Source organism: Vipera berus (genome assembly GCF_964194415.1).
Source record: "Vipera berus genome assembly, chromosome: 1".
NCBI lineage: Eukaryota > Metazoa > Chordata > Lepidosauria > Squamata > Viperidae > Vipera > Vipera berus.
Genome location: NC_138202.1, coordinates 181,841,336 through 181,864,202, shown reverse-complemented (window position 1 = coordinate 181,864,202; position 22,867 = coordinate 181,841,336). Strand labels below are relative to the sequence as shown.

At 40.0% G+C, this 22,867-nt stretch overlaps 1 protein-coding gene across 2 annotated transcripts in view; it reads left to right on the top strand.

The window, feature by feature from the left end:
• ERBB4 (erb-b2 receptor tyrosine kinase 4) overlaps positions 1 to 22,867 on the top strand; it is a gene marked incomplete at both ends in the record, with an annotated part of 1,087,596 nt that overhangs the window by 772,517 nt on the left and 292,212 nt on the right. For both annotated transcript variants that reach the window (XM_081313989.1, XM_081313990.1), the window contains one exon: positions 14,092 to 14,157. In XM_081313989.1, coding sequence (XP_081170115.1) covers positions 14,092 to 14,157 — 66 coding nt within the window. The remainder of the gene's footprint in view (positions 1 to 14,091; positions 14,158 to 22,867) is intronic.

Sequence of the window (22,867 nt, the reverse complement as noted above, 5' to 3'; positions counted from 1 at the left end):
TCATTAAAAAAAATTCTTTGGTCAGAGCATGTTTTCTAAGAATTTATTTATTTATTTATTTATTGATGGGATTTATATCCCGCCCTATCTCCTGAAGGACTCAGGGCGGCTCACAATAAAACATATAATAAGTGCATAAATCAAGATAAATGAAATTGAGAACATCAGTGCAATAAAAAATTAGAGAATTTAAAAATGAATTAAAAATACTAAATATAAATTAATTAAGATGCCTGTCAGTCTAGGTCAGCTTGGTGGAACAGGTGTGTTTTGAGGCCGCGGCGAAAGGATTGGAGGTTTTGGGCTATCCGAAGCTCAGGGGGGAGCTGATTCCATAGGGTTGGTGCTCCCACAGAGAAGGCCCTCCCCCTGGGGGTCGCCAGCCGACATTGCCTAGCTGACGGTACCCTGAGGAGGCCTTCTCTGTGTGAGCGTACTGGACGATGGGAATTTGTTCCCGGCAGCAGATGGTCCTGCAAGTATCCCGGACCTAAGCCATGTAGGGCTTTAAAGGTAAGTACCAGCACCTTAAATCTCACCCGGAGGGCAACCGGTAGCCAATGCAGCTCCCGTAGGAGGGGTGTAATATGGGAGTATCGGGAAGCTCCCATCACAACCCGCGCAGCTGCATTCTGCACCAGCTGAAGCCTCCGGGTGGTCTTCAAGGGCAGCCCCATGTAGAGAGCATTACAGTAATCAATACGGGAGGTAACGAGTGCGTGGGTGACTGTACGTAGGGCATCTCGGTCCAAAAAGGGGCGTAATTGGTATATAAGACGAATCTGGGCAAATGCCCCCCTAGCCACGGTTCCAATGTGATCTTCAAAACTGAGTCGTGAATCTAGGAGGACGCCCAGATTGCGTGCTTTATCAATGGGAGGTAACATCTCTCCTCCTATAGTCAGAGATGGAACCTCTTGGACTAAACGAGATGACGGTATGTACAGCCACTCAGTCTTGGCCGGGTTGAGTCGAAGCCTGTTTTCTCCCATCCAAATCTGTACCGCTTCCAGACAACGGGACATCACGTCGAGGGCATCACTGGGTTGGTTCGGGGTGGAGATGAATAGCTGGGTATCATCAGCATATTGATGATATTTCACCCCGAAGCTACGGATGATCTCTCCCAGCGGCTTCATATAGATGTTGAACAGGAGGGGCGAGAGTACCGAACCCTGAGGCACTCCACAATTAAGAGGCCTAGGGCTTGACCTCTGCCCTCCTGCCAACACCGTCTGCGAACGGTCCGAGAGGTAGGAGGAGAACCAACGCAGAACGGTGCCTCCCACTCCCAGCCCCTCAAGACGACGCAGTAAGATACCATGGTCGATGGTATCAAAAGCTGCTGATAGATCTAATAGGACCAGGACAGAAGAGTAACCTCTATCTCGGGCCCGCCAGAGATCATTCACCAGCGCGACCAATGCCGTCTCCGTGCTGTGCCCCGGTCTGAAACCCGATTGGTACGGATCTAGATATTCAGCTTCCTCCAGGTTCAGAGGGAGCTGTCGTGCCACCACGCTCTCAACGACCTTCGCAAGGAAGCGAAGGTTGGAGACAGGACGGAAGTTGTTTAAAACAGCTGGGTCCAGTGCCGGTTTCTTGAGGAGGGGCCTTACCACCGCCTCTTTCAAGGCAGCGGGGAAGTACCCTTCACTCAGTGAGGCATTGATAACTGCTAGGAGCCAGCCTCGTGTAACCTCCCGAGAAGCATAGACTAGCCAGGAGGGACACGGGTCCAACAAACATGTGGCGGCACTTAGTTTCCCCATGATCTTGTCCACTTCATCCGGAGTCACAGGATCGAACTCTTCCCAAATGTACTTGGCCAACTTCATCGTTTTCCTCTCGTTCGATACTGCCCAGTCAGAGTCCAGACCAGCCCGAATCTGAGCAATTTTGTCCACCAGATATTTACTAAATTCCTCAGCCCGTCCATGTAGGGGGTCCTCTCCCGTCTCTTGACTTAAAAGGGAGCGGACCACTCTAAATAGGGCGGCCGGGCGATTATCTGCGGACGCAATGAGGGTGGTGAAGTAGGCGCGCTTTGCCACCCTCATTGCCACAAGATAGGATCTAGAAAAGGATCTTAACTGTGTTCGGTCAGACTCGGACCGACTGGCTCTCCAAATGCTCTCTAGGCCCCTTCTCTGGCGCTTCATCTCCCGCAGGTCCTTGGAGAACCAAGGAGCGAGTCGGGACTTGCGCCGAGTCAGAGGCCGCAAAGGGACAACGCGGTCGAGCGCCTCCGAAGCAGCCTGTTGCCAGGCATTAACTAAGGACTCGACCGGGTTGTGGGAGAGGGAGGTGGGAATCGGTCCAAGCGCCATCTGGAATTTATCTGGGTCCATCAGGCGCCTGGGGCGGAACCACCTGGTCGGTTCCGCTTCCTGACATCGGGGGGTGACGTGACGGAGGCCCAACCGCAGGAGGTAGTGGTCTGTCCATGAAAGGGGTTGTGATGTTGGAGTAACCCCACCCAGCCCATTTAGCCACTGCCCAGAGACAAAAATTAGATCCGGCATGTTTCCTCCCTCGTGAGTTGGGTCCTGAGTAATTTGAGTAAGGTCCATGGCCGTCATGGAGGCCATGAACTCTCGGGCCACTTCTGATGCACTGCCCAGGGAAGGTAGATTAAAATCTCCCAGTACCATAAGCTTTGGAAATTCGACCGCCAATCCTGAGATGGCGTCAGGTAGCTTGGGTAGAACCGTTGCTGTGCAGCTTGGAGAGAGGTATACCAGAAGTAGGCCCAACTGACCACCAGGACCCCACCTTAAGAGGAGGGATTCACATCCGTCTATCTGAGGGGCAGTGGCCTCCCGCGGATGGAGGGTCTCTCTGATAACGATCGCCACGCCACCTCCCCTACCCTGAGCTCGAGGTTGATGTAGCACACGGAAACCTGGGGGGGATAAACGAGGTTGATGTAGCACACGGAAACCTGGGAGGGTCCTGTCACCCATCCGGGCTAGGGAACAGCAGCCCCCTGCAGGGCTCCATGCCAAACTCGCATCCTTTGATCTCCACGATCAGCTGCGAGCGGCCATCTTCCAGGAGGCGTGGAAAAAAAAAAAAAATTAACCTCTTGACATATTCAGGATTAAATGGAGAAGAAGAAATTAAGAAATACAAAACATTCTCCCAGCAGGTAATTAACTTTCAAATCAATAGATCTAAAGATTAGACAGAAAAAGTAAAATGATTTTCACATAACAAAGAATGTGAAGAGTAAAAGCATGACAATAGGAATTCTCAGATAAGGACATGAAAAATATAACCGGCTGATAAAGATAGAACAGTTCTCCCAACAATAGAATCTTTAACTTCTACTAATGCCCTGCTGTGCTGAATTGATTATATTTTGAATTGGCTATCAAATGAATCATTGTATACATACATGAGCCTGGAATTCCTTAAGCTACCCCTAAAATAGTACAGGGCAGGTTTATTTAAACATTGAAAAGGAGGTGTCTTAATGTAGAATTGTAAAGCACTGCCTTCCAAGTGTCATGCCCCTGGGAGGTTTTTACCCCTAAGGTAAAAGAAAGAAAGTTATTGAGAAATTACTTCACATTACCTCAATTTTCAGTTATTTAGCTTTCCCCCCCACTTTTAATACAATATTCTCATTTAAATAGCCATTCCTAAGAAATCCAAGATTTATCCCCAAAATCTCTAGCTTTTTATTTCCTATTTCACAAGTCAAATAAAATCTTGTACTCTTTCTTACAGACTGCTTGCTTTGTATTCAGGCACATGCTTGAATGATGCTGCTAATAGCTTTCAGTTCACTCGCTTTCCTCGGCTGTCCATAGTTATTAAAACTAGCAACCTGATACCACCTCCCTCTTCTCAGACACTTCTGTATAGTCTTACACACAGAATAGGGATAATTTAACTGTCTGCTACACCATTTTAAAAAAAAATTAAGCATCTTTCCCCTCCGCTTAAAATTATTTCGGTATAGAATGGAAACAGTTTTGTTTTGTTTTTTGCCTAAATCGTATGCTAAGATATCTGTCACCTTGGCGGCAAAATGGAAACTCCAAGTGCAGGCCATTTTTCTCTGTCACCTACCACAAGTATCTTAAACTTGGCATTATGAGCAACTTTGGTGACTTGAAATTGCTTCTTCAAAAACTGGTCTTTCCTTTAGTGATTTTGGGTTCAAGGCAAACATGTTTAAAATCACACCTTATCTAGAAGATCAGAGTCACTGGTTTCAGATGGGCAGCTGTACAAATTGAATGAATAAATATTTTTCCAGTCATTCAGCAAGGGTACTTGGAAGAGACAAGGTGGCATTTTATCTGAAAGTCTGACCAGTGTTCAGGCCTTTCAGCTATATATTTTCCCATTGATCCATGTATACATTGTAGCCTATTTTATATGCATTCTTTCACTTGTTTGTCTGCCTCATATTAAAACAAAAAATTATACATTTTAGCAAAAATATGTTTATCATGTGTACATAGTTTATTTCAAACTCAGTCTTGCATTGTTCAAAATCATTTATCTGTCTTAAACCTTTTTGATAACTGTACATAAAAATCATTGACAAGCAGTGCTTTTTTTGTAAAAGAAAAAGGTGCCGGAACTCACACATGTTATACAACCTGCCTTGCCTACCCTATAAGGTTCCATCCAAAAAAGGTGCCGGAACTCCGTTCTGAGCGTTCTATGAGAAAAAAAGCCCTGTTGACAAGTATATCCTTCAGTTATCAAATCTTCTCTTGATTTTATTTTGCAGTCTCCTTTGAAAAAGTTCTAATACATCAGTGAAGACTCAGTCTCATAGCTATAATTCTATCATGAGAGAAATAATGGTTTCTAAGGTCATTTTAATTGTTAGGTGTAGTTTGATTGTTACATTGAATAACAAAAGTTTTCTATGTATTTTCCCAGAGAGAAAAAAAAGATATAAAGCTTATGTGCAAAAGAAAAGGGTTCTCGCCTACCTGTGCCCAGGCATCAATTTTTTACTATTCTGAGATGTTATAATTTTTAGTAGATAATATTCTATCCTGGGGTCAGATGCTTTACCACTGAGTTATAGTTCCCTTTCTAGCATTCTTCCTCCCCTGCTGGTATATATTTTGAATCACAAAATCCAAGTTATGGAATAAGAACTGAATCAGGATCTGGGGTAATCCCACACTTTTCTTGATGCCTGATACTGGAATGTGCATTGCTTTGGTACCATACTTCTGATATAGCTAAATAATTGCTTATTAACAGTTCACAAAGAATGCTGGAAGAATTTATATTAATCTTCTGGGGGAAAAATGAAAAGGGAAAAAACTGGTATTCTCTAAAGTGTTGTACTAATTTCCATGATAAACAAGAAGAATATATTGCAGATGAATCCATCATGGTGTAGAAATATTCAGACATATTAGGGCTTAGATTATTTTCAAGTAGTTTATTTTGAGGCATTTCTGAGTTTCAATTAAGTATGACTCTTAGAGCACATTCTTGTATTCTTAGAAGTGACCCCCAATAAGTGCCATGGAATAGTTTACATAGGCTTTTACTCTTTGACAGTTCTAGTTTTAAAGATTTTGCACTAATTGATAATTCACATGACAAAAATGGTAAAATGATAGCTAAAAGATTACCATGATTCTGAAATAAATGACCATTTGTGAGCATAACAAATGTTGTAACACATCTCATACAGACTCCGTGAACAAAGAAGTACAAGAATTTCTTTTTCTGGATGCTGATTCTTCACATACTATCACATTTCATTTCTCTTTTTCTCCCTACTCCTAGTGTATTCTATATCCAGTAAGGATTAATCACTGAGGGAATACTTAAAAAAAAGGAAAAATAACATATTGTACAGATGGCCAGGCTCCAGTTAATTGCTGTGAGTCAACATTTGCCTACCCCAATATTAGATGTGATGAAGTATTTGCTTTGAGCTTTTTCTGTCATATGGTTTCCAGTCTTACAAAGGATCGGATACTACTTATATCACAGTGGCCTTGCAGGTTTCAAAAGGACTTCATCTTAAGAAGTAAAAGAAATTCACAGAATCTGCTGAAAGCAACAATATATGACCAATATTTAATGGACTGTATCATTGGGGACAGTGTTATCCGTATGAATGAAGAAATGTTTCATGCATGCAGTGCTTGGAAGAAACTCTCTCTCTCTCTCTCTCTCTCTCTCTCTCACACACACACAGAGGTTAAGTACTGTGATAAAAATTCTATTCGAGTCCATAGTGCTTAGGTCATCTGACCCACAGAGGTAAGTTACCTATCTATCTCCTTTTAGCTTCAGTTTCTCCTTCAGTCTCAGTTTCTAAATGACATCTTCCTATATTTTTAGCACCATCTTAGTTCTACTTAAAAAATAATGTCATATAGACCCTTGTCACATCAACATGATACCCCACTGATATCTGCTGAAATCATAGAAACAAGAATTGCAATATTGGGACTTCCAGTTAGGCATCGCAGCATAATGGGTGCAGGACGATGGGGCTCCATGTTCCACATTCGATTTTGCCCCTCTGGGGACCCTAAAAAGGGTCACCCTGGAGAGGCAACGAAGAAGGAGAGGACCCTTGTCAATTGCGGAGGGGTGGTGGCCCTTCCACTGGATCTGAAGAAGCCCTCCAAACCAGCAGGGGAAAGACTGCTACATTCGTGTGACCAGTCAGAAGCTGCTGAGAACCAAAGATAAGCACTAACTAGCAATTTTTGAGCAACATGGATGAACTGGGTGAGACTTTATCTTCTTTTTATGACCTTAATACTACTCTCCTGGAAAAAAGAATGCCCAAATCAAAGAATCCTCCCCAATGAGAAAGGGACGTTTTTGCCCTGTTCCCTCAGGAAAAGAAAAAAAGTGGTGAATTAATTGCTTTGGGGGAAAATAGAAAAAAACTACAAGATCAATTTGGAATTAACACATATATAGCTTTGAAATTTGGGGACTAAAAGTACCTTTGAGAGTTTTTTTAGAAAAGATATTTGAAAGTCTGTAAAATAGGCTTAGGGACGCGGTGGCTCAGTGGGTTAGGATGCTGAGCTTGTCGATCAGAAGGTCGGCAGTTTGGCGGGTCGAATCCCGAGTGCCGCATAACAGAGTGAGCGCCTGTTACTCGTCCCAGCTTCTGCCAACCTAGCAGTTCGAAAGCACGTAAAAATGCAAGTAGAAAAATAGGGACCACTAAGGTGGGAAGGTAACAGCGTTCCGTGCGCCTTTGGCGTCTAGTCATGCCGGCCACATGACCATGGAGACGTCCTCGGACAAGCGCTGGCTTTTCGGCTTTGAACCGGACATGAGCACCAACCCCTAGAGTTGGAAATGACTAGCACGCATGTGCGGGGGAACCTTTACCTTTACCTTTAAAATAGGCTTGGATTTGGAAAGCTGGAAGATGGTGTCAGTGATATCTAGTGGTGAATAACAGCACTACAATTTATTATGCTTAAAGGAAACTTGGCTTGAAGACTGGACTTAGATAAGATTCTTTGTTGTTCCTGGAAACTTTCACTTTTGCAGACTGCAGCTGGTAAAAGGGAAAAAAAACCCTCTTGGGCTGCTTATCTGTGTTGGGGACCCTATTGGACTATAAAGACCAGTGCTTTTTTGTCATAGAACACTCAGAACAGAGTTCCAACACCTTTTTTGGATGGAACCTTGTAGGGTAGGCAAGGTGGGTTGTATGACATGTGTAAGTTTCGGTACCTTTTTCTTTTACAAAAAAAGCACTGATAAAGACTACATACAAAAACAAAATGGGTGTTTCATACTTAGCCTCAAATGGTTAAAAAAAACATTTTAACACTTGTCTCTGAAGCCCCCAGCTTTATATACCAACAAGAAAATGTTAATGAATCTCAGAAAGAAATTCTTTCTATGTTGAAATCCATCCAAGAGACAATTGTTTTATTTCATGATGACCTAAAATCGCTTGAGGCTGCTTTGCTTCCGGTATAGTTAGACAGTAAATATTATCTAACCCTTATGTGTGCTGTCATTCACTTCCAATTGTCTGTTGCTGATGATGTTTCTATTTCTATTTTATTAGTTAAATTGAATTAGTTAAATTATATAAAAATATAATTTTAATTCATTAAACTTAAATAATACAGCAAAATAAATTATTTTAAACTATTATTTAGGAATATTTAGTTCCTTCTTGTGTGTCAGTTGTGGCTAATTTGGGAACAAGAGGTTTTGCTGTCATTCTTCCATTTCCTTGTCACCTCACGGATTATTGCTGTTCATTCCACATCAGGTTGCTTGTTAAGATCATTTGGAAACTTCTGTTTGGCCCAGCATGCAGTGGTTCAAGTAATTAAGGGCATGTTCCACAACTACTATGAGAACTATGCTATCACATTTAAAGCCCTACATGGCTGAGAGCTTGGATAAGTCCAAATTTAAAACACTCAGTCTTATACAAAGGCCCTCCTGTGAGTCCTCTATCTCAGGGCTTTTCAACCTTTTCACCCATTATACTATTTTTAGGATATGGCAACATCCAAATACCACCAGTTGCCTAGCAAGGTGTCAAAAACTTGATGACCAAAAAAAAAAAGGAAAAAAGTGATGAAGTACAGGTAGTCCTCAACTTACGACAGTTCTCTTAGTGACTGTTTGAAGTTACAATGGCACTGAAAAAAGTGCCCCCCAAGCCACAGCCGAGCAAAACACCTAACTGACTGCCCAGCAGCGCTCTTCCTCCTGTCCGAGGTTTTCATTGTTGTGAACATTTCTTTGCGGATTGGCAGCAGGAATGGGGTGGGGGGGTTGGTTTTTATTCCACCCATTTGATGGGTGGTTGCACCAAGTTTTGGTCACTTCACATTATCCTGGGACACTGTGACCATCATAAATATGAATCAGTTGCCAAGCATCTGAATGTAAATCACAAGACCCTGGAGATGCTGCAATATTCCAGCTGATCGGTGCTTCTTCTGGGCTCAGAAGTGCCAGGATCAGCACTGAGCTCCAGCTGGAGCCTGGTGCTGATCCTGGTGCTTCCACTGAGCCCTGACAGCCCCAAAGAAGCACTGATCCTGGCGCTTCCGCTGAGCCCTGACAGCCCTGCAGCTCCAGCAGTCTCTCACTCAGGCTTGTGCGGTGCTGCCACTGGTTCAGCTCATTCCCCTCCCCTGCTACCAGTTTTCTAGGACGGTTGCGTACCACCTGCCAGGTGCCAATGTACCACAGGTGGTGCCCTTACCAGTGGTTGAAAAGCCCTGCTCTATCAGAGGGAATGTCATTTACAGGACCCCATGCAGCCTACTCAGGAACGGTTTTGGAGTATCCTATGCCCAGTGTAGACCACATCATCCCTATTATGGCTTTCCAAAAAGCTATTTGGGAATGTTTGAAGATCCTGCTATTCCTGAATTATATGACAACAAGATTTATCATTATGTTACTGGTTTATTTTATTTTTAATTCTTTCTGTTTTATAAAGAATTGTTTTATATGAACAACAGTTGCAGGAATTGTTGTATGGCCAGTCTAGAGAAAAAAAAAGGGTTAGGGGTGACATGATAGCAGTATTCATGATACCTACAAAGAAAAGGGGGTCAACTTATTTTCTGAAGCACCAGAAGGACAAGAAACAATGGATGGAAACTAATCAAGGAAAGAAGAAACCTGGAATTAAGGAGAAACTTCCTAACAGTGAGGACAATTAACCAATGGAATAGCTTGCCTTCAGACATTGTGAGTGCTTCATCACTGGAGGTTTTTAGGAAAAAAATGGACAGCCACCTATCAGAAATTGTATAGGGTCTCCTGCTTGAGCAGGGGGTTAGACTAGAAGACCATCAAGGTCCTGGGCCCAGTGGTCTTCAACATCTTCATCAATGACTTGGATGAGGGGATAGATGGGAAACTCATCAAATTTGCAGATGACACCAAGCTGGCAGGAACAGCCAACACTCCAGAAGATAGGCTTAAGATACAGAAGAATCTTGACAGACTTGAACATTGGGTGCTACCTAACAAAATGAAATTCAAGGTGAAAAAAGTAAGGTTCTACATTTAGGCAAGAAAAACCAAATGCACAGGTATAGTATAGGTGGTACCTTGCTCAATAGTAGCAACTGTGAGAGGGATCTTGGAGTCCTAGTGGACAATCACTTAAATATGAGCCAGCAGTGTGCTGCAGCTGCCAAAAAAGCCAACACAGTGCTAGGTTGCATTAACAGAGGGATAGAATCAAGATCACATGAAATGTTAATACCACTTTACAATGCCTTGGTAAGGCCACTCTTGGAATACTGCATCCAGTTTTGGTCACCACAATGTAAAAAAAGATGTTGAGACTCTAGAAAGAGTACAGAGAAGAGCAACAAAGATGATCAGGGGACTTGAGGCTAAAACATACAAGGAACCGTTGCTGGAATTGGGTATGTCTAGTCTAATGAAGAGAAGGACGAGGGGTGATATGATAGTGTTCCAATATCTCAGGGGCTGCCACAAAGGTGAGGGAGTCAAGCTATTCTCCAAAGCACCTGAAGGTAGGACAAGAAGCAATGGATGGAAACTAACCAAAGAGAAAAGCAACCTAGAACTAAGGAGACTTTTTCTGACAGAACAATTAATCAATGGAACAACCTGCCTCCAGAAGCTGTGAATGCTCCAACACTGGACATTTTTAAGAAGGGTTTCCTGCCTGAGCAGGGGGTTGGAGTAGATGACCTCCAAGATCCCTTCCAACGTTGTTATTATTGTTGTTGTTGTTGTTGTTGTTGCTGTTGTTGTTGTTATTATTATTATTATTATTATTATTATTATTATTATTATTATTATTATTAAGCTCTATTCTGATTGATTGACTGATTATTGCTGTCAGGTTTCCGACGTATGGGCTTTTCAAGTGACTCTGAGGCATTGTTTACCTTAAAAGTCCTTTATTAGCGTAATACACCGGCAAATGCTTGCTCAAAGGAAGCTGGAATCTGAAATCTCCACCCCTTGCACAATATATTAAAACACAATTCTCCACCTTTCTAATTTTGTCATTAATCATATTATCCAATTAGTTTAAAGAATCAGTTTCCCTTCCATTAGAAAACCTGCCAAGGCCTTATCTTCTTTAGTTAGAGAGATGGCGTTGAAGGTGCAATCCTACTCATTCCCCTTCCCAACCTTAAACTAAATCTTTTAAAGCAATACAAATTTAACATATGAAATGGCTACTTCTTCATCTCTTGTCAAGCAATAACATTCGATGTTAGCAGCATTGACAATTGCTTCTAAAGTTTAGAGAAGCTTTATCAATGGAATAACATGTAAACTAAACAAGCCAAACAAAATTTTAAAAACCAGAAAAAATATGTGTCCTTGGCTCTCTAAAAACCATTGAAAGAAATTAGATCCCCTTGATGTCTATGGAGAATCTGTTCCAAAACTTAGGGGTAGTGACTAAGAAGATATACTTCCCACTACATAAATCTATGGTATTCAAACTTGGCAATCTCCTAATTATCTTAATGAGCATTGTGAACAGTAAGGTGTTTGAGCAGAAACATAGTGTTTCACATCATGTCAGCAGAAGACATTTCATTATGAAATTCTAGGATGAATAAAAGAAAATATTGGTGATTTGGTTTAATTGATCTGCTGCAAGATTACCCCTCTCCTGTCCAAAAGCTACACTCTGCCCCTACATCACCATTTTTACTGTGGCTTTCAAAGAGACTGGGCAAATTATCTTACTGTTTTTTGTTTTGAAAAAAATGTTCCATCCATAGATCCCTGGATGATTTCCAGTTCACAGCTTAATTTGGTATATTGATGGCTAGTGCTGTGTGAAATATAAGGCTCCCTGCAAAGATCTGCCAGAGAGACAGGCTGTCTGTCTGTCTTTCATCAAAGTATTGAGGCTATCTACAGCAAACATGTGGGAGCAGAGTTGGGCCCTTCCAGTTCCATAACAGACAACAGCCAGATAATGAGACCAGGCCAGATGGAGTAGTATCAGCTCATAGATGAGAATCCATTTGAAAGCTATCAGTGAAGAAGGAATTGGGGGACTTCAGTATGAGTTATGGCAATAATGGAAGGGAAGCCAGGGCTAGCCAGCCAGTGGCTATTGAGACAGGGAGTTCTACATGGAAGGAGTGGTAAAGCCTTGGATATCTTGGTGTTTCAGTGCAGCCTATATGAAAAATAAATACCACTTTAGCCATGGGAATATTTTCCTCCCAATCATCTAGGAGACAGAGATGTCACTATTCCTATGGCAATGAGTAAAATATTTATTTATTCATTCATTTTATTTATGTATGTATGCCACAATCAAGGATACTCTTGAAAATTTATAATATATTCATAAACAAAGCTGTAAAATATCCATGGTCTAATACATAGAAATAAAAATGACAATACAAGCAACAAAATAAAACTTCAATAATGCAAAATGAAGATAAGTAATCAGCACTTAACATATACATAATTTTAAAATAAAAAAAAATTAATTGTTAGCTTTTATATCTCAAATGCTTTCCAGATTATGTTTTAATAACTTTCAGGAAACCAACAATATGAAACTTGACTGAGTTCCTTCAGAAGGCCATAACAGAGCATAATCATTATGACAAAAAAGCAACACTCATGAGGGACCAGTGGCTTTTTCTCTTGGGACACGAGTCAGGATATTCTGCATTCTGGATCAATTAAAGTTTCAGGGAAGCCCTGGATGAGTGGTGATAAGAGTGCAAGTAGTGAGAACTTTGTACTTCAAACAAAACCACAGCTGGCATATCAAGTGAAGCTGAGCAAAACTGCCAGATCCCCGCCCCCAATTAGTGGTTTCCATCTGTCTATCAAGTAGTAGCCATCAGTCCAGAAAGTCAGTGGTAATGCTATCACATCAAGAGACTACATCTTGATGAGCAAACAGTAAATCTGATGAAAAAAACAGCAAGTTCAATTCCATCCCATCCAGAATCTCTCCAACTCCAGGCTCTTAATTAAGGCATTGACAGCATTTCCTATGCAGCTGAAAAGTCTGCTTCCTCTAGTAACTTTACTCTGATTACAAGTACTAGAAGAGAGATTAGAGACAGGTTGATAAGTTTGTTCCATTTGGATGGCTAGATTCAAGAAGGGCCTTTTCAGAAGACTGAAGCATCAGCCCTCCTAAAGAAAGATGTGAATCACTGTAGTTGTTAAATTAGTAGCACAGTTGTAAAATGAATTTGGCTTCCCCATTGACTCTGCTTGTCAGAGCTAAAAAAGGTGATCACATGACCCTGGAACATGGCAACATCATAAATATGAGTCAGTTGCCAAGCATCCAGATTTTGTTCATAAGGCAATGGGATGCTGCAACGATCATAAGGTTGTAAGTTGAGGACTACCTGTAGTGTTGTCTTTCTTCCATATTGTTATGAAAGCAGTGAACTGATTAAAACCTAATGCTGAATGAAACATCTTGCCTTGTCCTGGATTGGTCCATTAAAAATAAATCTAATCAGTTTTCATCTAATGATCTGGATTGCTGACTTTTCCACTTGTTATGAACTGATAATCTTAACCAAGTCTTTCTTACCTATCCATCTGTAAGAAGAAATTCTATAGTATAAACCTTATGACAGAAGATGATTCAAATATACTGAATTAGTTTATTTCTTTCCATGCAGAGAAGTGTATTAGTAAAACAAATCACAGGATTGGAATTTAGTCCAATATATGCTGGACACCTTACTATTAGCAAATAAAGCAAAGCATGTTTTCTTCCAATTTACTTGATATATGACCTTCAAAAAGACTTGTGATAATTTATTTCAAAGTTGTGCTATCTACACTTTCAACTCCTCATTTTGCCTGTATAACAGTGAGAGGAGAAAACAATAAAGCCGACACTTTCAAGTTCCCAATAAGAAGAAATTACCTTTAATTCATGTATATAGAAAACATGGCAGCATTTCCAAGGAACCCTTTTTCTTGCCTATATTACATCAGTGGTAAAACATTAACGATCTCATAATATTTCCATACTACATTACCTTAGGAGTTGTTCTGAGATGAAGCTTACGGGCATTGAAGAAAATAGGCTGTCAATAATCTCTTAATTTTATTCTACTGTTTCTAAAGGTGGACAGTGTCACAAATCCTGTGGAAATCGATGCTGGGGACCTTCAGCAGATCAGTGCCAAAGTTGTAAGTATAATTGAGTAACAAATATTTTCAAAGCGAGAAGAAAATCTTAATACAAACCGGAAATCATGCTGTTCACTTATTACTGAATTTTTTTTTATCAAATAATTATATTATGAACATTTTTTCTCATTGACATAACCTTACTATGATATGAAAATGAGCAGTACAATCCTGAAATAGTAAAACAGACTATGAGATACATTCAGACTTTAACATATTTTTAATGAGAAAGCAATGGAAATAAAAACTATGCCATAATTTTTCTAGCTCCTTTTCAAGGAGTTTTACTTAGAGAAATATCCATAATGGAATTTTTACCTACTACCTAAAGTCAAACAGTTGGCTCAGGAATCATAGAAAGTTCCTCACAACTTTAAAGCATCACATTGGTTTTAAAGTCTGCCAGATGAAAATGTATACATGTATGATTGCTGACATATAGGAATCCATCTTACTGGAATTACTGTAAATTCAAATCCTTAATAACACAAATAACATAGCATCACTGAGATTTTTATGGTTACAGACACAAATGATGAAAACTTGGTGGATAAAAGGAAAGGAGTGGTTGGCATATATACCAAAATGTTTAAAGGTTTGGACTTAATATATATACTAAATAAATGTTCAGCTAAAAATATGAAGAAAGGAGGAAAAAATCTTGCCAGCCTAGGTGGAAACATTGACTGCAACTTTGAGTTTTGATGTAAAGTAATATCTTCTTGATATAAAGAAAAGAGGTAGTGATTTATTTATTCATTGATCTCTATCTATCAAGACCTTGAAAAGATTAAATTTCATGTTGTTGGATAGGGCACATTGTTCAAGTCTGTCAAGATCTATTTGGATCATCTGGGGTGTTGGCTATTCCTGCCAGTTTAGTGTAACCTGCCAATTTGATCAGTTCCCCTTCTATTCCCTCATCTAAGTCATTTATGAGGGTATTGAACAGTACTGGCCTAAGACAGAACCTTGTGGTACCCCACTGCTTACTTCTGTAAGGTCCTGCTTTAGCTAGCACTCCCAAGAAAGCAAAATCCCTGAAACTGGCATTGTTTCAAAAGGAACTTTTATTGACAGGTAGTGAAAATTAAAAGGCAAGGCAAGATCTGAATAATTCCCACATGAAACATTACATTAAGACACCTCTTTCAAACCCCTCCCCAGTGCCAACAGTCCAGTTTGACTTCAACCAATCCACAGATGTGAAGTTGCTATGGGAACCAGATCAATAAGGCATGGTTCTCAGGTATTGCAATATCTTCCCGGTCTCTTCCCAGCAGAGTAGAGATAAGGCAGATGGACCCAGGCACATTCCTCCTCCCCACTTTCACACCCAGAGAGATACATCAAAGGGGAAGAGAACAAAGTAAAGGAAATACATCCCAGAGCCCACAAGACTTCCTTCCTCCCAACAGAATGGCAGAGCCCCGAAATTGAGGTTTGAGGGGACCTGACAACTTTCCTCCATGTAGATGTAGCACCATTAAGGACTACTCATTGGTTATATGGCATAAATTAAATTTGCCATTTTTTTCTCTCTAGAATAATTAAAGGTGATTTTTATCATGCAAGGTGACTTCCACTATAAATATTCTGTTCTTATAATCATTGGTAGATTGTAAATTTGAACAGAGCTCATTCTGGTCTTAATTTCATTCCCAAATTCAATTGGAAATTTTAGCTTTCATACTGATCACTCAATACTGTCTGATCCAAACACCTGAATATTCAAACTTCCTGTTAACTGTGTTGTCTCAGTCCAAAAGAAACTGCAGCAGATATCACAGAGCCTCCTTTGAGTGAAAGGAATCAATGATTCGCCATGGATTGAGGAATTTGCTATAAGCACCATCACATTCTGCCATTAAAATATGGTATGCATGGCATTTGTACACAATGGATATCCTATTTGGAAGGAAACAAAGCACAGAATATTAATTTCTGGAGAGCAAAGTATTCTTATGTTGTACTTTTTGGTGGGAAAAATGGACTACTAATCATTTTAGATGATATTGTAGAAACATTTATGAATTCAGTAATGAATTAGGAATACTGGGAAGCTTGCATTTTAAATTAGAAAATAATTCAAAGCATTTGTAATGTGTGTCTCCTTTTCTTTAAGGTGAATGTTATAGATCCCTGTAGTTAATAATGGATAAATAATATGTAATATAAAAAAAAATAAAAGGTTATCCAAAGGAAAAAAATAATTATATATATTTCGATAAAATAAAGACAAGTACTTGTGAGGAAAAAACTGAACATCTCTAGATCAATTACGTGAACTTAGCATTTTAACTAAAGATCAACATCTTTAATTAAAATCATTGTGTTGCACTAATAACTTAACATGTTCCTCTTATTGATTTCAGCTATTTTCCATTTCTCTCCCACTTGGTAGATTTATAATTCTATGTAATAGAGAATTAAAGAAAACATTTACAATGATTAATTACATGCAACTGTGTAACCCAACTAAGTAATCCAACTATTCCTACCACTTTCATAAATGTACCTGTAAACCAGTGAGAAAGCAGGCCAAGAGGTATCAGTTTCCATTGTCTGCTGTTCCCATTGCACTGGAGAACAGACAGATTTAAATACCAAGTAAGTTACTTCTAATAGTTATGATCTGACCCATTATGTGCATCAGCAGGGCACCTGTGATTGTTTTGTGCTCATTAATGCACAGGAGCATCTCCACTAACTTATAACAGAAAGGTTTAGCGGGATATGTGTATATGTGTAAATATATAGAGAAGAAAAAAGAAAGTCTGAGTAATGAGTTACTATGGAGTTGTTATTATTTTCATTTAGCCACCACTTGACTCCAAAACAGTTCTGGGGGACTCATAATATAACTGAGAAAATAAAATACAATATGAATAAGGGGGAAAACAGATAAATAAAGAACAAGTAAAAATAGAGAACAAAATGGTGAAATTTCCCAATAATCAGAAAAAATATCTACAAACACTTAATTCTTGCATTCTAGGCACAAAGTACACATAGCAAAGTACACATACCAGGTAGCAAAGTACACATACCAGGTAGCAAGAGAAGATTTGATAGAGGATTAAAATGTCAAAATACAGGGACTTCCGGTCCTGCATGGTAGTGACTGTTCGCGGGCTTGCAGACCGCCGCACCCCTGTGGCTAACTTTCATCCTGCCTAGAGACCCTAATGGGTCCAAGCTGCCCTGGAAAGGCAGCGAAGAAAGAAGGGTGCCCCGGTGACTCTGGAATGATGGCAGTCATTCCATTCGTCTTGGGGAAAGCCTTCTAACCCAACAGGACAAAGGCTGTATTTCATTGATCATCCCAAGCTACTTGCAACCGGACTCCAAAAGAAATAACCAGCACTACAGTAAACAGCGTGCATGAAACTGGGTGAGGAATCTGATTTTCCCTTTTCTATCCTACACTTAATTTCCTGGAAAAGATCCCCAAGAAGCAAAATACCTCCCATCCTTATACTAACGGAAGCGGTGAATTAAAATTTCTATAGAGGATCAAAATATATGGTAGTGAAATAAATTTATATACTTGAAAGCTAAAATTTAACTTTGGACAAGTTTAAGATTGTTGAATGGTTAAGATTCTCATTTTAAAGACCATTGTTCATATTGAAAACTAAATAGATGCTGACACCTAATGGTAAATGAAGATTATGATAGCTATGATTTCCATAGAGAACTTGCCAAAACCTGGGAAAGGCCAATCTGTGTTTGTGACCTTCAAAGCTTTAATAATAAAGAACAACTGTGACAAAAGAAAGACAACAATATGGGCTGCAGGCAAATAGAATTATAAACTTTAGAAAAAAATCTTTTTTGAACTCTTTGGATTACAAATATCTATTTAACCGGGACTCTAAAGCTATTTGCAGATAAGAAGGAAAACTCCAACTTTTGGCCATCAGTGATCAGAGACATGTAGACAGAACACACCAAGAAAACATAAATACCTCTCAGGAGGAGATATATAGTATACTGCAATTAATTCAAATAACACTGAGTTCAAATCACAATAAAATCCAAAATAACTTTGAAAATACAAATCAATTTATCTGTAAGTTAACTTTACAACAAAAAACCTTCCATGAAACAACAACAGAGAAGGAGCAGACAAAACAAATAAGTGGACATAAGATTGAAAATAGAGACTCAAAGATGGAACTTAACAAAGCAAGAAAACATAATTTAATCCTAGTGGGGAAAAATTTACAAGAAATGGAAAAAAACAACTCATCCCTTAAGACTACAAAATAAATCTGAGGACAAAAAAACAGATTGAATAAAACAGATTGTAGAGATGTTGAAAGGAAGTAATAAGAGAAGCAAAGAAGGAGAAAGAGAAAAATATTTTCAAGAAACATGGAAAGGCAAAAGCCTCACATAAAGACACTTTATTCGATTTACTTCTTATACCTACAGCAACAGTCATGAATATATGAAAAAAACTGTTTGATTCAGCAAAACACATTGATCAAGAAAGATACTGGTCAAAGGAAAAAAATCAAAGTGAAAATTAAGAAAATAGATGATGGGATCTACCAGAGAGAATATTTTAAAAAGAAACATTGCTTGAATATGGTTAAAGAAATAGAAAAGATTCTGAATACATATGTCATTCTAAGAGAGATGAATTCCTTAAATAATAATGTATGCTTCCCCCCCTTTTTATTTTATTTCTTGATATAAGTAATGTAATACTGCTGAAATGGCCTAGATGAAGAAAATGTTTTAGATAATTAAATGTGTCTGAATTTAGGGAAATTATAATGTATAAAAAAGAAAAAAAAATGTTTTGAATAAGTTAAAGGATTACCGTATTTTCCGGCGTATAAGACAACTGGGCGTATAAGACGACCCCCAACTTTTGAGATGATTTTTATGGGTTAAAGTCTTATACGCTGGAAAATACGGGTAAGTAGGAAGTCAGGGCTGCTTCTCAATTAGGTGAAGGTTTATCAAGAGCTTTTGGCCTCGAGATCAGCTTTGCTCTGCCTCGCCTAAACCTTGTCTCCTCTCGCGTTGGCGCCCCCTTCTACTTCAGCCACACGCGCTGGCTGTTTCAGCCAGGAGCGACGAGCATTGTGGCCCAACACTTCGGGTAGGCACCAGGTCTGAAAGAAGGCGGTTCTTTCCATAGGTTAGTTAATGAACAGGGCGGCGGAGGGCGGGTGGTGGTGGTGAAAGAAACGGGCTCAGCCCTGCGCCGCAAGTTTGAGATTCCCTCAAAGAAAGCCCCGAGTTTCCAAGTAACTAGAAACCAGAAGGAGCCCTGCGTGGCACTGAGATTGAGAAGCCCATTTACCCTCCCCTGCATTTTGCTGTGCTTTTCTAAAGTTTTCCAAGAAAATGCAAACTCGGGGTTTTTCCTCCTTTCACTTGCATAAGTTATCGCTGGAGTATACAGAAAGGGGAAAAAGAAATAAATGGGAAAAACCCCGCACATATTATAATATTTATTTTTCAAAAGGCCGCCTTCTACTTTAGGGTGGAGGGGCGACCCCGGGTTGCTGAAGCCCCAGCACCAGCTTTCCGCTGTGGTCTGCCTGTCGCAATTCCCGAGCTGCGCCTTCCCAGGCAGGTGTTGCTGTAGGTCTGGCCACGGCACCACGCCCTGAAGTCAAACTCCCAGGGTCGGGTGAAGCTCAGCTCTGCGCAAACATGTCAGGTCAGCCTCCGCCTAGCTTCCCATGCTCCCTTGAGCTCTCTGCTCGCCGAGCGCCGGCGGCTCAGCACGCGCTTGACTCCCACTCCCTTCCCCCCCAAAAAAGGGGTCTGCTGCCCTAGGACGCGGGTAAGGTGGAGCCTCGGCCTCGGTTGGGCTGGTCGGTTTATTTATGAGGAGGCTGTCTTTCGCCATTCTCAAGCGCTGGATTTGTCCGTTTCCACTAACGTCTCTATTCCCGAGGATTTACTATTTTCTGGCGTATAAGGCGACTGGGCGTATAAGACGACCCCCAACTTTTGAGAAGATTTTCATGCGTTAAAAAGTCGTCTTATACGGCGGAAAATACGGTAGATCACTAGACACATTAAATAGAATATTTAAAGATTAAATATATTTTTAATCATGGTTAAAAAGAATAAAAAAATTGGAAATTAATATACAGTATATTAGCTTAGGAGGAATATATATATTATGTACTATTTTACTTTTTATGTTTCTTTACTCTTGCTCTTTTTTCCTTTTCTTTACTGGTTTTACCTATTCTTTAAGAAATGTAAAAGTGTTGAGATGGTTTATATGGGAAAAATGGATTTAAATCTTTAAATGTAATTATCTGTTGAGAAAATCTTAACCAGCAAGAATACTTTGAACTTTATGGGAGAAACAAATCTAAATAAGGACTGTAACAGGATGTAAGATGAGGCAACCAGATAGAAAAGAAATATTATAATGGTGTGATTATTATTTCTAGGAATATTGGGAAAAATAATATATGTAACTGTTATTTATCAAAATAATAAGTACTCTATTATTTCAAGGTTTGCAAAGAAGACATTTTGGGGAAAGGAGAAAATCAACTAAATGTACTATGTGGATTATGGATTATAGAAACCAATTGTTGATTATTTTTCTTTACAAATGTTAAAGCAGCAAACACATTGTTTACCAACTATTAAGTGATTTATGTTTAAAAAAAATCAATAAAATATATGGGAAAAAATGTTAAAATACAGAAAATAGATTTAGTTATTTTAGGAACAGAAGGTTTATTAGAATAATAATAATTTATTCTACCACAGAGTGCTCCCATAGAAAACCAAAGATAAACAAAATAGCCAGGAAAATCAAGTTGGATGTCAGTGATTTTTTTAACTTGTTCTTGATTTTTTTTAACTTGTTCCTGTGGAAGGGCTAGTCAAAATGTGTACATTACAGTTGTTAGTCATGCTAATGATGTATCTTAATGTCCTCAGACACTTTCACAGTGAGAAGAACTCTGCCAATTGATGCCAAGCAGCAAGGATTAAATAGGTGGAACTCTAGCAAAGAAGATGAGTGAAAAATCTATTCTTTTTGTTATTGTTAGCTGCGAAGTCCTGTCCGACCCATCGCAACCCTATGGACAATGTTCCTCCAGGCCTTCCTGTCCTCTACCATCTTCTGGAGTCCATTTAAGCTCATGCCTACTGCTTCAGTGACTCCATCCAGCCACCTCATTCTCTGTCGTCCCCTTCTTCTATTGCCCTCAATCTTTCCCAGCATTAGGCTCTTCTCCAGTGAGTCCTTCCTTCTCATTAGGTGGCCAAAGTATTTGAGTTTTAGCTTCAGGATCTGGCCTTCTAAAGAGCAGTCAGGGTTGATCTCCTCTAGGACTGACCGGTTTGATTGCCTTGCAGTCCAAGGGACTCGCAGGAGTCTTCTCCAGCACCATAGCTCAAAGGCCTCAATTCTTTGGCGCTTGGCCTTTCTTATGGTCCAACTTTCACTGTCATACATTGCAACTGGAAAGACCATAGCCTTGACTATATGCACTTTTGTTGACAGGGTGATGTCTCTGCTTTTTAGTGTGCTGTCTAGATTTCTCATGGCTTTCCTCCCAAGGAGCAAGCGTCTTTTAATTTCTTGGCTACAGTCTCCATCTGTAGTGATCTTGGAGCCCAGGAAAATAAAATCTGTCACTACCTCCATTTCTTCCCCATCTATTTGCCAGGAATTGAGAGGGCCGGATACCATGATCTTGGTTTTCTTAATGTTTAGTTTCAAGCCAGCTTTTGCACTCTCCTTCTTCAACCGCAACAAGAGGCTCTTTAGTGCTTCTTCACTTTCTGCCATTAGAGTGGTATCATCTGCATATCTTAGGTTGTTGATATTTCTTCCGGCAATCTTAATTCCAACTTTTGATTCATCTAGCCCTGCCTTTCTCATGATGTGCTCTGCATATAAGTCTCTACATGGGGCTGCCCTTGAGGACCACCCAGAGGCTCCAACTGGTACAGAATGCAGCCGCGAGAGTTGTGTTGGGAGTCTCCCGATACTCTCATGTTACACCTCTGCTCCGTGAGCTGCATTGGTTGCCAGTTGTCTTCCGGGTGAGATTCAAGGTACTAGTAATGGTGTTTAAAGCCCTACATGGCAGGGGTCCAGAGTACCTTAGGGAACACCTGCTGCCGGCATCAACTTCCCTTCGCCCTGTGCGTTCCCACAGAGAGGGCCTCCTCAGGGTGCCACCGATCAGAGAATGTTGGTTGGTGGCCCCCAGGGGGAGATCCTTCTCTGTGGGCGCCCCGGAGCTATGCAATCAGTTACCGGTTGAGCTCCGGATGGCGTCCGATCTTCGCTCCTTTCGCCGTGATCTAAAATCATTCTTATTCGAACAAGCCGGCCTGGCCTGATGGGGGATTGGTGGGGTTTTTTATTGTCGTTTTATTGGGGTTTTAATATTGTATTGATTGTTTTTAGTGGGCATATATTTAATCCTTTTTTAATTTTTGTAACTTTGTATTTTTATTCTTGCCCTGTTCACTGCCCTGAGTCCTTCGGGAGAAGGGCGGTATATAAATATTATTAAATAAATAAATAAATAAATAAATAAATAAATAAATAAATAAATAAATAAATAAATAAATAAATAAATAAATAAATAAGGCAGGGCGACATTATACAGCCTTGCCAGACTCCTTTCCCAATTTTGAACCAATCAGTGTTCCGTGTCCAGTTCTCACTGTTGCTTCTTAGCCCACATAT